The following is a 15,235-nucleotide window of genomic DNA, read 5'->3' as shown; positions in this document are numbered from 1 at the left end:
TTTCATCCTTCATGTTTGATTTTCAGAGTCAGCAGTCATATTCCTTCCTCTTCTCATGTTTTCAATGCCACAGTAACCCTGTGAGAAAGGGTTGGGTGAGAAAAAGTGAGTCACCCAAAGTTATCTGGATGACTTTCACGTCTAAGACAGAACTAGAACAGTTTCCTGATTTCTAGCTTGGTGCCTTAACCATTAGAGGTGGTTAACCAGGGCTGGGCAATTAATGTTCCCAAGGGCCACACGAGGAATGGGAACTGTTGTGGAGGGCTGAACCAATAGCTGCTGGCTGCGTTCCACTCACTCGCCCTCAAGGCTGCACTTCAAAAAGGTGGTGGTTGGTGGCTAACCCCAGGTCACTTTACATGATGGCTGCCATCTCCATCATCTCCTCAGGCTTCACCAGCCAAGGGGCAAGTGGCACAGAAAAGTAATTTCTCTTCTTGCCCTTCTGCAAGTTGTTTTCTAAGTTCCAGTTCACCTCAATGGATGGGTGGGTTGGACAAGGACAGCCAAAGGGCCAGATGTGGCCCAGGAGCCATCAAATACTCAGCTCTGCACTAGACCAAACTGGCTCTCCAGTTCTAGATCTAAAAATCTAATTTTTAAATTATATTTCAGGCTAGCTATATCTCCGTGCTTTAGTTTTTGAAACCAATGTTCATTTATGAGCTTAAGAGCTTTCCAGCAGCAGGAAGAGAGACTTCATCTTGTGAGTGGTAACCTAAAAAATGCTTTTTTTCCTCCAGGCACTTCCCCACCCCCTCCAAATATATCTGTATGTGGTTAGTTTCTGGTGATGAACACACCTGGCCACTAGATGGCAGCCCTGTTCCATAGCTTATTCTCTGGGGTGGGGGGTGGGCATCTAATTAGGCAACATCATGCCAGAAGAAATTGAGAGATGCAGATAAAGGTCATGTGGAATAGATTTGAATAGCAATCATGCAACCCCTTCACTCTGTAACTAGTGACAGCGATCTGAAAAAGGGCAGTACCAATGTTTTCCTCAATGGTAAAGTTGGCATGCCAGACACGTATAAGCACAAAGCATTAGTATTGTCTCAGACTCTAAAAGAACATGCATTCACAATCTTAATAACCAATAGAAGTGCAAATGAACAAACTCACAGAGCACTAAGGGCTCTACTTAATAACAACACTAGGCATAAGGAATCCAGCAACGGTTGACTTCAAAGTTGGGTTCATGCAAGCCAATGCCTCATCCTCTAGTCTGTGGAAATCTTGCCCCAGCCTCGGGGGCTGCCCACTTTTGCCCAAATTCATCACAATGAAATATATGTTAATATTTCTTTTGATCATACAGGTAATCCTCTCTTTGTGTAAGGAGCTCAAGGTGACATATCTGAAGTTAGCCGGTCTCGTTCTCCTAACCAACTCTGGCCTTTACAATTAGAGGAATGAGGTAACTCAATTCAAGGAACAGATCATTGGCAATTCCAACTTGTAAATGACTTCTTTCAGGGTATTCATTGGGAAGTGATGGAATGAGAGCCTCCTGTATTAATGTCTTTCAGCTTACCTTGTGCATATGAGCAGGTTACTCTAGCCTCCAACTCATCTAATCAGACATCATTCAAAAATACCCAACTTCAACACCCATCACTCCTGGAAAGTTTTGAAGGTTGGGCTTGGCTAAAAGACAGGTGAGACACTTGCCTAAAGCCACCATGATTAATTGACCCAGGAATGTAATAATAGGATACAGTACTTCCTGTTTCAGAACTCATGCTCTTATATGAAGGACAGAAATTAACTGTATGATATAGCTAAAGAGCTTGGAGGCAGTCAGTTTGTTCATACAGCCCATTTATAAATATCCTGAGCTATATATATATATATGGACTTTAGGCTTTTCTGTGTACCTATATGGATTAGTCTCTTAAATCCATGATGTGTATGATCTGGAGGACAGAAAATGATACCAAATAATCTCAATCTCTCTCTCCCTCCCTCCCTCCCTTCCTCTCTCTCTCTCTCTTTCCCTCTCTCTCTCACACAACTGACAAAGGTTGAGCCTTCCACTGACTTTCCACTGACTGATTTGCATGTTGTATGCAAAGTCAGCCATCATGAGATGCCTTTTTGACCTATGCGGTTCTGAATATGGACTTGATAAGACTTGATAGCCAATGCTAGGTGAAATGTTAATGAGTAAATGAATAAAATGTTTAGTAATGTTAGTGACTAGGATACACTTTTCTCCAATCATATTCTGGGCGGAGCTAATATGAGTAAGCCATACTGCCACCTGCTGCAAAGAACTGGTATTGACCTCTTCCCAAAATGTGTGATTTTGCAAGAGTTGGGAGAATCCAAGGGTTTGGATTTGTTCACATTTTGCCTGATGTGTGTTTACATTCAGCAGCCTTCCCCTAAAATTCTGCCAACAAATATCTTTGCCCTCTGTTTAGATTAGCATCAGGAACTTGACCTCTGCTTAATTTTCAAATGAGGATTACTGGGACTTAAATTTCCGTTGGATCCTTGATCTTGAGATGAAATTACATGGGGCTGATAAGATCAATAAAATGCACTCTTCAGATGGTCAAAAGGCAGAACCATGAGAGAGAAGTTCCAGACAAATGTTATTTAGCAAGCATTCTCCCTATGTATTCTGTTAAGAATCTTAAGATAGGAAGCAAGGGAGGGATTTTGAAAACTGACTACAAAATGCTTTCCTTTCTGGAATGCTTATAATATTGTTTCCAGATTCCTACGTTCTGTGATAAATGTAAGTTAGAGGGTGTGTAAATAGTTTCTCACTTATTGCACAAGACGGAGTATATGTTTGTATAAATTACAAAAACGTTGGGGGGGATCCTTTTCTGGATCTATGCTAGAAGTTCAACTGAGACTCTAGTTGCAACTCAGGATGGACATGCAGCTGGAGACTCAGACTAGATTGCCCTTTTGAGGTTTCCCTTTTCCTGCTAGGTGTGCCTTGGTTTTCTGAGGAGTTCCATCAAATGAGGTGCAAGAAGAGATGCCTGATGTGCTATGGGAGAAAGATGAAAAATCATCAAGCATGATTAAGAGCCTGTATTAGATATTACATTATAGTGATAAAAGTGGCCAAGTGTTTATCCAGCATTCGTGCTTAGGGAGATTGTCACTGCTGGGGAGGGCTGCAGGACTATCTGCAGACCTGCTGTGGGGAATAGTCTTGTTACTTGGTCAATTTGCAAACGGTTGGGCTCCAATTGGACATAATTCACTTGAGGTGCCCAGGACAAGGCATTTTACTCAGTGGTGGGTTCCTCCCGGTTTGGCCCGGTTCTTCCGAGCCGGTAGCGGTGATGATATGATGTCACCGAACCAGTTCTGCCCACACCCACCCCCACCCCCGCGTTATTCTTATCTTTTATTTGGCCCCACCCCCAATCTATTGCTGCCTCCTGAGTCCCAGCTGATGGCTAGAGGGAAAAAACTGTTTAAACTCTTGCCGCGGGGCTTCAAAGGGCCGCCCTACAGCTGATCAGTGTTAAAAGAAAACAAATGAGTAGACCGGTGCCTGCAAAAATACATGAGTAGACCAGTGCCTGCAAAAATATATGAGTAGATCAGTGCCTGCAAAAATACATGAGTAGATCAGTGCCTGCAAAAAATAAATGGGTAGATTGGTGCAGCTCTGCAAGCAGTTAAAAACCTGGTAGACCAGTACCTCTGCTAAATCCTAAATAATTGTCACATGACCATCAAGCCTCGCCCATAAAATAAGCCACGCCCACAGAACCAGTAGTAAAAAAATTTAGAACCCACCCCTGATTTTACTGCTATTTGAAGCAACTTTAGTTCTGTGATCCCTAAGAAACTGGATAGGGTTCTTTAGCCACCTCTTTTGTTTGAGTTTTGTTAGGGTTCTTTAGCCACCTGTTTTCTTCACCCACCTGTTTGTTAGATCCTGATCTCTCCTGGATGGCTAAAGCCACCTGAGAGATGACCTGTGGTTGAATTTATGTGATGATGTTAGTTTCTTTGAGGAGGTGATCAACTCATCCTTGAAGGAGATAGCTATGTTCTGTCTTTAAGAAAACAGACTTGAATCTTATCTTCCAGTCTCTAACCTTCCCTTTCTTGGCAACATGGTGGAGACGGTATTGGTCTCTAGCTCAAAAGGACCCTAGAAGAATTATTTAGTATAGTGATAGCATTGGTCTCTCTTGTTAATGCCCTGGGTCAAAGCTAGGATGGGTGTAATGTATCTATTTTCATGCTTCTTATTCTCTCAGTCGCTTCCAGTATTGTCAATTGTTCAATCCTTTTGAACTGGCCTTAGGGTTTAGGGATGGAAGACACAATTTTACAGTAATTTTCCTCCTTTTTTTATGACTGGCTTCAGTTGTATTGGTAGGTGGGGAGCGATCACACCATGGCCCCTCAGCTGCGAGGTGCTGCAGAGCTTGACACTTTTCTCCCCTTCTGTGTAGTATCTACATAAAACTGCTAAGTGAAGTCATCTACCAATTTGAGATCACATATCATTAATATGTGAATGATTCCCAACAATCTTGACACCTGGCCAGCCAAGCAATGCATCAGAGTCCTAAGCCAATGTCTGGAAGCTATAAATGTCTGAAAAGGAAGACATGTACAGGATTCAGATTCAATTCTTACACGACAAAGCGGCTATGTCTGTTTGGCTTCCTGCATCTAGAGGGATCCTATTGTTGATCCTCAGTAGGGTTGCAGCTCTTCATATGAAATTTGGGCACAATCTGGCTTTTTTCTTGGATTTTCAGCTCCTGGTCCAAAACTGTGGCAAAGGGGGCCTTCACACAAATACGTTTGTAGCTTTTACTGGAGGACCTTGAGACTGTCACTTATGCCCTAGACCAGTGATGGCTAACCTTTTTGCCATTGCATGCCAGGAGAGGGGGGTGGGGGAGGTTCATGCGTGCGCGTGCCTACACCATAATTCTATGCGCCCCCCTCTGCACATGCGCGTGCAACCCCCCTTCACCCCCTGCTCCTGGCACGCAATGGCCTGGTAGGCCCATTTTTCTTTCTTACCTGGCTCCAGATCCTCTCTATGCATCTGGAAAGGGTGAAAACAACCTTTCCCATTCCCTCTGTAGGAGTCTCTGGAGGCCGGGGACAGCAAAAAAGTCACTTCCTGTCCCACCGGGAGTTGGGAAATGGGCCCTTTTAGGTCTCCGGAGGGCCTCCGAGGGAGTTGGAAAGGCTGTTTTCACCCTCTACAGATGCATAGAGAGGATCTGGAGCCCTCCAGAGGCAGGAAATAGCCTGTTTCCCTACTTCTGGTGGGCCCAGTAAGCCCGAAAATCAGCTGGCCAGCGTGCACATGCGCGCCAGAGCTGAGCTGGCATGCCCACACGGCCTTAGCCACTTCATGATTGGATTATTTTATCATGCTATTTATTGGGCTACCTTTAAGGACCATTCCAAAACTACAGCTGGTCCAGAATGTGGCAGCAAGGACATGGAGGTATCATTTTATGCCTATGTGACCCTTCTGCTTTGTGTACTGCACTGGTTGGCAGCTGACTTCCATTTTCAATTCAAGGTGCTAGTTATCACCTTTAAAGCCATTTCATGTCATAGGGCTGTGATGGTGAACGTATGGCACATGTGCCAGAGGTGGCACACAGAGCCCTCTCTGGGCACATGAACTGTCACCAGCTGCTCTTCAACATGTGCACCGGAGCACCAGAAACTTGAAAACCAGATGGTTTTCTGGTTTCTTGCGCTCCGGCGCGTGCACGCACATGCACACATCCTGGTTTGGGCCCTTGGTGCTAAAAAGGTTCGCCATCACTGTCATAGGGCCTAATGATTTGATGCACAGCTTGTGTCCAGTTGTCCTTGCATGTCCAATTCCGTGTAACAGGACTTATGAGTCCTGTCAATTAAACAATGTCATGTTACACAACCCAAGAAGCGCACTTACTCTGTTGGACATTTTGCCCTCTGTCCTCAAAATTCATGTGGATCCCATATGTGCTTCAGGAAATTATTGAAGTCTTGGTTATTTTTCCAGGTCTTGAGAATAGGATGATTGTGGAGATATTTTTTAATTTCATTATTTTTTTGTTTTGTTTGTCAGAATGGTTATGTGTTTGGTTTTGGGATTTTGCTCTTCCAATTGGTGATATTTTTCATATGTTGGCATAACTTGCCCTGAGTTATTTAGGTTTTGAGCACCTAGTTCATTGATAATTGACTAGTATACACAAACACTAAGGAATAGGATTTGCTTACAAGTTTGAGGTAAAATGCTCTATTCTTCTCTGGTTTTGCCCATCTGAGAGATTCATTATTCTTGAGTTATGTATCCTTCTTTCATAAAGAGGGGGGGGGTTGGTTTACATTTTATTAAAATGAGTTTGGCCATCATAAAAAGAACTATTTCCACATAGGGTATTCTCTTCACAGCCATTATCTGAGCAATTATAGCTTTATTTATTCATTTGATTTCTGTAGTTTCCCATCCCAACAAGTGACTATATATGGATTGAATATCCAGTTTTCCACAATAGATCATCGTGCAATGAGGGAACAAGTTTGATATTGTTTGATAGAATATTCTAGTTGGGATGCTGGTTGTAAATGTATGTAGTGGTGGGGTGGGGGAGATAGTTGCTACATATATATTTACCTGCTATGTTTATTAAAAAACCCACCTTATTTTTCTCTTCAAAATATGCAGCATGGCACACAGGGTTGCCTTATCCATCCCATAGTATCCATATACAACAACTCTAAATCTAAGAGATGGTGATGACTCAAACTTCTTATTGAATTTTACATTCAGGGAAGATTTGAACTTGGCAACCAAAGCTCACTGTCTCAATTCTAGCACACAAATATTTCAAACCAGAATCTCTTCCAAGTCTTTCTTCCTTCCCTTTCCATTCCTGGAGTTCACAGGGCTATTCTGTCTCTTTTCCTTCCCTAGAACCTGGCTCCCAGATCAAAACAATTTATTGCATTCCCTGCTCTTCCTCTTCTCCCCTCCGACCTCTCTGGGGAATCCCAAAAGCTATAAGGAAGAATCTCTGTGCCTTTCTTTCGTGTTCTGCTGATGGCACATACTGTCCTCAGGTGCCGTCCTGGCCTCCCTTGCTGGCAGAGGGCCAAGCACCGTCATGCAAGCGGTTGTGAGGAACAGCCGAGAGAGCATAGTCTGGCACTGGTTCCAGGAACTCCTGGTACAAGCCGTGCCTATAAGCTTTACGTGGATGAGAGGACATCCTGTTGGGTGCTTTAGAAATGGGGAGGGGTATCAGTCTGGTTGTACCAGTCTTGCCTTCCCCCTCAGCTTTGCAGTCACGATAGTCTTTTTTTAGAAGCTGCATTGTGTACATGCTGATATGTAATGTTTGCTCAAAGAGTGCACGTACACTCTGCCAGCCTGTGCTGTTTGGGGGCTGCTTCCCTGACAAACAGCTTTAATTTTTTAAAAATATATATTTTCCTTTTGCATATCCTGTTGCTGAAATTCAAGCATTAAGGCTACATTTGGCTGGATCTGTTGAAATGCCTATGAGACAGATGTGCAAGCCCTGGTTCTTACCGCCGCATAAACCTGCATTGGGGCTGGATCACTTTGTATTATAGATGGGAGCTCACATCACTGAGGGTTTCCATTCCATTTAACTATAAATATCCTCATGTAAACAAAAGTGTGTCTTTTGGGGTGGGTTGGTAAGGGCAAAATGAACTCATTTTCTGTTAAATATAACTTTTCATGCTAAGGGAGTATTTCCCTATAGAGAAGTATTAAATTGTGCAAGTGCCTCCCTGTTGTCTGAGTGGTACAATCCAAGCACAGGCAAATAGTTATCTTGCTTGGGATTAGACTAAAAATATGGGGAATCCTAGCAGCAGAAGAAAAGAAAGATGAAGTTATCCCTGAGATCCAATTCCTGAATCTAGGGTAAAATTGCCCTACCTAATGGGTAGTGTTTTATAGGGAGCCTAGATGCTGTTACCTTCAATTTCAAACCATTCCTGGTATGGAAATCTCACACATGGTTCTTCCCATCACAATTGTGATAGCCAAGTCAAAGCAAATTGTGCTTCCACGTGATCAGTTGACACCGTGGCTGCCGAATGAAAGCTATTTTTCATTTCTTGTAAATCCTTTTCCAGAATATTTCATGCTCTAACAACCATTTTGGGGGTTTATGGCTATGTATTATTACTATTATCTATTGCTGCACCTTTCTTGCTCTTAATCCTGCTTTGCTTCCTGGCATTTGAGCTGCATTTGATGCATTTATGTCTTGTTCATAGGATGTTATCTGTTATGACTTCATGGGACCTTTTACCTAAAGAGACCTACCTGAGCTCAGTCTTATTGGGTGATTTCAGAAATCACTAAAAACATTTCTCTTTCCCAAGTTTTTAAAAATAGTTTGCAAATAAGGTGAGGATACGTTTTTTAATTGAAGTGTATGAAACTGCAGAAACGTGGGTCTCCCCCTCCCAATTCAGTGCTTTATGAATATGCAGGTTGCAAAGAGGTCCAACAGGGTGTCTTCCTCGCTCCGCCTCCTTCATTCCATTTAGCACCACAGCTGCCAATAAGATATCAACATGCAAATGAGAGTGCTTGGATTGGCAGATGATTGGTGGAGCTTCAGATGAGGTCATCGTTTGTTGTTGGTTTTGATCTAGGCCAAAAAGGACATTTTGTCTTTGGAATTTATTTTGGAAGGAAAAGCTAGTGGAGAGACATGCATTTCTGCACACTTACTCACTCTGTTGGGGGAGACAAACCCAGGCTATTTAATGAAGAAGAGTCTATTCCCTGCGTAAGTTGTAATGACGGTGATGATAATAATAAGTCAAAATTTCACCCTCCTTCCATAGTTATTAAAATCACAGTGGTGGAGTGTGAGAATGGATATTAATGTCATGCAGAATTTCTAATTATAACTAATCATTATCATACATGTATTTTGCTCTGTTTAATGTTTCTCACAGTAAAATATTCATAATAAACAGATAAAAGAAAATCCTCATATTGGCCTGTAGCAACCAACACCTGGATTGCTGCATTCTGGAGCAGTTTAAATTTCTGAATGTTCTTCAAAGGCAGTCTCGTATTAAGCACATTGTAGTAATCTGGACAAGTGGTGATGACAGTGTGAATTAACCATTAGGAGGTCTTTGTACTTCAGGGAAGCCTGCATCTTGTATACCAGCTGTTGCTGCAGAAAGGCCCCCTGGCTCCAGCTTCCATCTGACCATCAAGCAGTAGCTGCAGGTTCAGAAGGATCCTAGAGTCACTGACCTGCTCTTTCAGGAGTGGTACTGCCCTGTCAAATGACAATTCTGAAGATGTCACTCAGTGAAAACAATGCAAACCCATTCAACTTGTTACATCTCATCCAGACCCTTTAGAGACATCAGATATAAGATTTCAACGAAATGTCATTTGCTGCTTGGGCAGCAAACTACCCAGAAGTTTCATGTAAATATAAAAAAGCAGAGGAGACGAACTGACCCATGCAGCATTCCACAGAGAGCAACTCCTTGGTTATTCTGTCATCCCCTACCTCGAGTGGAACTGTCCATTGAAGCAAGAGCAGAAGTATAGGTAGTCCTTGCTTAGCAATAATTGGAATTGTAAACTCATTTGCTAAGCAACGTGGTTATAAGACATGTTATCACGTAACTTCATGCACCAATTTATGATAGTAGTTGCAGCAATCCCAGTTTCTGTCATCAGGCAAATTCTGAGCAGTCACAGCATCCCCCAGTCAAGAGATTACCATTTATAATCTCCTGCTGGTTTCCCCATTGACCTTCCGCATCAGAATCCCACAGTGAAGGTCAAAAATGGTGATCATGTGGCTGGGGAAGGCTGTGATTTATAATTGCAAGCCAGTTGCCAAGCACCCCACGTGATTATGGGATGGTGCGACAGCTGCATTATGAGAACCCATCGTAGGTCCTTGTTCAATGCCACCATAATTTTGAATGGTCACTGAATGAGTGTTCTAATTCTGAATCCCTCCCTGTTGGTCAAGAGGGATACCAGGCCAATGCTGCTGAGGGCTGCTGAGAAATCCAAAAATACTGTGATGGACACATTTCTCAAATCCTTTTAAAGGCTATCCAGAGAGCAACTGAAACTGAGTCCATCCCATATTCAAGCTTGAATCTTAAGTGAAAATGGCCCAATAATCTGGTTCATCTAAGGTGTTCTACTGCTGTACCCTGACTACATTCTCCTAAACATTCCCCAGAATTGGTGATTAGATACAGGGCCATAGTTGTCCCATACAAAGAGATCCAAAAAGGATCTTTTCAGGCAGAGTATACCACAAAACCAATAGCATCTATCTTTCCTGAACAGATGCGTTAACTACCTCTCATTCCAATTCGTCGTACCTCTCAGATACCTTGAAGAGTCAAGAAGCATGGATCAAGCCCACAGGTATCCAGAGAAAGCTAATAAAGTGCTATATCTATTTACTTCAAAGTCTAGGTGAGATGTTACCTGTATCACTATAATAGACTCTCCCCATGAAAAGTCAAGCCTTTGCAAATTGGAGTGACCATGAGCAGACTGCTATGCTAACTACTCACAATGGGAAATCTACCTGCTGCTTCCACCCTAAACTAAACTGCTAGCTGACAAGCCTGCCAGTATTATAAGGGAGAAATAGCAGTGCTTCATCTCAATTATTGCTCCAGCATAGAATCAGACTTGAATCTGTATGTATGATATTTTCCTTCTCTGGCACATTAAGTAGTGTCTTTTATTCTCTGCTTCCTCTTCTGAAGATCCTCAGTAAAGATCCATTAGACTTGGCCAACAAGAGGGAGGCCTCTTGGGACAGTCCCATTAAGTGGCTGGATTGCTTTTTTCAGTGGGTAATAAGTTGCTCAGCAGAACTGCACACAAGATCACATGTTGTAAGGAATATATTCTTATATATTGGATGAAACTTGAAATCCTTTGTCTTAGTAAACCCATCTGTATTTTAGATGGCATCTAGGCTTAATCTTTGTAGCCTTCTTCTTCTGGAAAATAATTTCTTCCCTTGTCCTCAATCCTGTTGAAACTGAGATGGGGCGAGAGTGATATTAGGGGCTAAGTCAGTGGTGAAATGCACTTATCTTCGGTACCAGTTCGGAAATGTGAGCGTGGGCCTCTTCTGCACATGCACAGAGGGTAAAAAACGGGACGTAATGACATCCTGGCAGAGCCTCCCGCTGCCAGCCCTCCTGGTTCACACAAGCTGGATAGATCCAGCCGGATTTCATCAAAGGGCTAAGTTGGTATAATTATGAACGCAGCTGGATAAGTTTGTTTTTTTTCTTTTGTACAATTGTGTCCAATTTTAAGGGAATGCTTGGACAGGTTCCTGCAGTTTTCTTGGCAAGGTTTTTCAGAAGTGGTTTGCCATTGCCTCTTTTCTAGGGCTGAGAAAAAATGGCTGGTCCCAGGTCACCCAGCTGGCTTCATATCCAAGGTGGGGCTAGAACTCCCAGTCTCCCAATTTTTAGTCTGATGCCTTAATCATACATCAAACTGCCTCTCTAGTTTCATATAGCTCAATCTAGTATGAGAAATTCATGCATTTACTTTACTTTATGCTGTCTTTCCCCAAGGAATTCAAAGCAGTTTATAGAGAGATCTGCCTTCATTTTATCTTCGTATCAACTCAGTGAGATAAATTGGATTAGAAGAGAGTTACTAACTCAAAATACAAAAAGAATTTCCTTGGTCAATAGCAGATTTCAGTCTGGTTAGTCTAAAATCTTAACCTACTAAACCATACTAATTCTTTGAAATACTAAACTCTTCACAATAGAAACTATAAATTCTGTCCCTTCTCTAATTGTGCTAGGAATATTCAATTTTTTGGTATTCCTATTAATTGAATTTAGGAAGGTTTCGCTCAATACAGTGGAAAGAACCTGTTAAGTAGAACGTTTCCAATGGATCATTTCTAGGGTTGTTAAGTAATGGTTCATTTTATAGATTAACGTGCTGGTCTTTATATTAGAAAATAATGCACCGGAGACAAATTCCTTGTGTGTCTAATCACACTTGGCCAATAAAGAATTCTAATGCACAGCATCTGATAAGCTGAAATAATTAAAAGCCAGATTTTCACTGAATTGTGGGCATGTAGGTGTTCCTATTTACAGGAAGTCCTTGATTTTTGACCACAGTTGGTACCAGAATTGCCATTGCTAAGCAAGGCAGTTGTTAAGTGAGTTACATCAAGTTTTACTATCTTTTTTGTCACAGTTAAGCGAACCACTGCAGTTGTTAAGTCAGTCAAGTGGTCATTAAGGGAATTCAGCTTCTCCCATTTGTCTTTTACTTGTTTGAAGTCAACTGGAACTGCTGCAAATGGCAATCACATGACTGTGGGATGATGCAGCCTTCATAAATACAGGCCAATTACCCAAATATTAATAATGTAAATGTACAGATGCTATGCAACTGTTTTAATGGTTGTAAATCACTTTTTTCAATGCTCTTGTAACTTCAAATGGGCGGCTAAATGAAAGGTTATAAATAAGAGTGCCTGTAATTTATTATTAAAACAAGTACATATTTTGCAGAGAAATATACTTTATATTTTAATAATAAAAATTTATTTTTCCTAAGAGTATTCCATCTACATAAAATTTTTATCTCAGTCATATATGCATACAAATTATACGTGTGAGTTCATTTTTCCTTCAGCTCTTTTTAATTGCCTAAAATCCTTGGAAGAATTATCAGAAATTTCTAAGATTTATTTCGAAGATTTTTTTCTGTAAAAATAATTTTTCAGTTCTTGGACTAGAAAAAAAAATTCTCATATATACTGTATGCTATACTGTACTCAAATTACTGAAAAATTCAAAAGTTCATAGGATTTTTAGTAGTTAATTTAATTTCAGAATATTGGGTTAGAGACAGTTTTGATAAATTTTCTTTGATTATTCATTAGAGTTTAGGGCAGTAATCAATATATATATATATATATATATATATATATATATATATATATATATATATATATATATATAAATATATGATAATACAGAATATAGAATACACCAGGAACTTCTCTTACTCATCTCTTTTCATTATGTATTCCTAGCAATTTATAATAAGCTTTAATTAGGCTTTCCCCCATATACTGTAATTTGAAACTTCTTTTCGAATTAACAAAGTATACCATCCAAGCTTAATAATGCAAATTAAATACACATACACAAACTATTGAATATACTTCCAAATGTGTAGCTGAATTGGGACTCTATTTTTATTTTATTTTTTTGTAATAACAGAATTTCCAATGTTTCATGAATTTTTCCTCCTCCCTTTCATAGATGCCTACATTTCAACTGCCAAAAGGACTTATGTAGCTTTACATCTTTCTTTCTACCATATTTTCTTGCTCTAACAAGGTATTATCTTAAGGCAGAAGATTTCAACTAGGCCAATTAACTTTGGATAGGTTATGTCATTAAATCCTGACCTACACTAAAAAGTTGTCACAAGGTTGAATGGAATAATCACCCTGAGCTTTTTGGGCAAGTGTAACGCTATCATGACAACCTCTTACTTCTTTTTAGGGCAACCATAGTTCTCAGTGCAAGATGTATAATCTAGATTGAGTTGGGTTAGCTTCCTTTAAGCGATCGCTGGTAATTTAACTTCCCTTTTTTAATCTCCTGCATATAGTCCATATTAACTTGAGGTGAGAACAGTGTAGCCGAACTCTTACTTGTGCGAAGGATAGCATGGAAATCTTGGCCATAGAGATGGTTAAGGCATGCATATGTGCATTAAAACATTTTGCCAACTACTTTATCACTTCTGCTCTTCTCAGATAAGTCCCCTTGTGCTGCTCACACCTCCTGATTTCTTAAAGGGTGTAGGATAATGGAAATGCTATACCATGAAGAAAAAGGGTGAGCTGAGCTCTGATGATTTGGAAAAGTTTTGAGGCAGGGGGATAAGGTTTCAGCAGGTGAGCAAGAAAGATAAATTGAATGCGTAAAACTCCAAATTTCTGACTGATTCTCCCCTTTCTCTTTTCTTTGAAGGTGGCCGGATGGGAAACGTAAAAGAAAAAGCAGCCAATGTTCGGTGAAAAGCAATATGTCAGGTAAGCATCTTTTCAGAGCATGCCAGTGCTCAGAATTTTCAGATCAATGTGCTTATATCTCTTTTGTGATACCAGAAGACACTACATTTCCTTGTAGTCCTGCCAGCAAGATATTGAGGAAGTGACTCACTTTTTAGGATTCTTTCCTTTGCTGTAAGAGCGGGACTTTTACTTAGTAGAAAAGGATTTCATCCAAAGATGATAGCACTTTGTGATAACTACAGCAGGGTTTGGGTTGTTCTGTTTTTCCACTGTCCTAAGCAGTGAGGAAAATCATATAATGCTGTATCCAGGTAATAGTCACAGATCAGTTTGGCTTTGTTAGTTACAAATTTGGAAGATCTGGCGTTACCATTTGTAAGTCTTTATATGGAGATTTGCAAATCTCCACAAAGATTTAAAGGGACAGGATCTCCATTAGCTTCCTATCTTGTACTCAAGCATGTATTCCTTTTAAAATTCCCCTTAGATCACATTATTAATTAGACTTTAGTAGCGGAGCAATTATTCCAACTGAGTCTTCTTAAAAATGTATTTATTTTTGTTTATATATTTATTTATATTGTGCCTTTATATCTAATACTCCTTACTTCTCTTTGTTTTCCCCACAACAACCTTGTGAGGTGAATTAGGCGGAGTGATTGGCCCAAAGTCACCCAGCCAGTTTTCATGCCTAAAGCGGGATTAGATCTCAGAGTTCCTGGATTCTAACTTGCTGCCTTAACCACTAGACCAAACAGGCTCTCAAAGTTATTATTATACTTATATAACAGAATGTCGATACTCCAGGGGATTGGAGAAATAGGGGAAATTAAAGGAGATGGGGGAAATCTGCTTTGACAAATTGAAATAAAACAATATCCCCAGAATGTATCCAACTTTGACTTGAACCTATTGAGGAGTTTTTCTGATGTTTTTCACTAGTCCAAAAAAGGCAGTCATGGGGCACCTCAGGATATCGGATGTCAAATGGCAAAGCCTGCAATAGGAAGATAAACCACTAAAGAACTGGGGGCGGGATTCTAAAGGTGAGGCCACAGTGGGTCATGGGGCAAGAGGGAGTCACATGTGGACTGGTGAATGCAAAAGAATGCCAGACCACATCTTTCTCTCTTGTG

At 40.8% G+C, this 15,235-nt stretch overlaps 1 protein-coding gene across 6 annotated transcripts in view; it reads left to right on the top strand.

Moving 5' to 3' along the window:
• Positions 1–15,235, top strand: part of THRA (thyroid hormone receptor alpha) — a 153,933-nt gene that overhangs the window by 110,733 nt on the left and 27,965 nt on the right. For 3 of the 6 annotated variants that reach the window (XM_087892172.1, XM_060691655.2, XM_087892173.1), the window contains exon 4: positions 14,056–14,117. In XM_087892172.1, the coding sequence (XP_087748298.1) occupies positions 14,056–14,117 (62 nt within the window). Of the gene's footprint in view, positions 1–1,324; positions 1,424–1,522; positions 1,665–14,055; positions 14,118–15,235 lie in introns of those variants that run through there. The other 3 variants (XM_060691654.2, XM_060691656.2, XM_034415793.3) reach the window with 3 other exon arrangements.

Source organism: Pantherophis guttatus, chromosome 4 (genome assembly GCF_059756535.1).
Source record: "Pantherophis guttatus breed Tessera chromosome 4, ASM5975653v1, whole genome shotgun sequence".
Classification (NCBI taxonomy): Eukaryota; Metazoa; Chordata; class Lepidosauria; order Squamata; family Colubridae; genus Pantherophis; species Pantherophis guttatus.
Note: the sequence above shows the minus strand (reverse complement) of the source record. Positions and strands in the feature narration are given on the sequence as shown.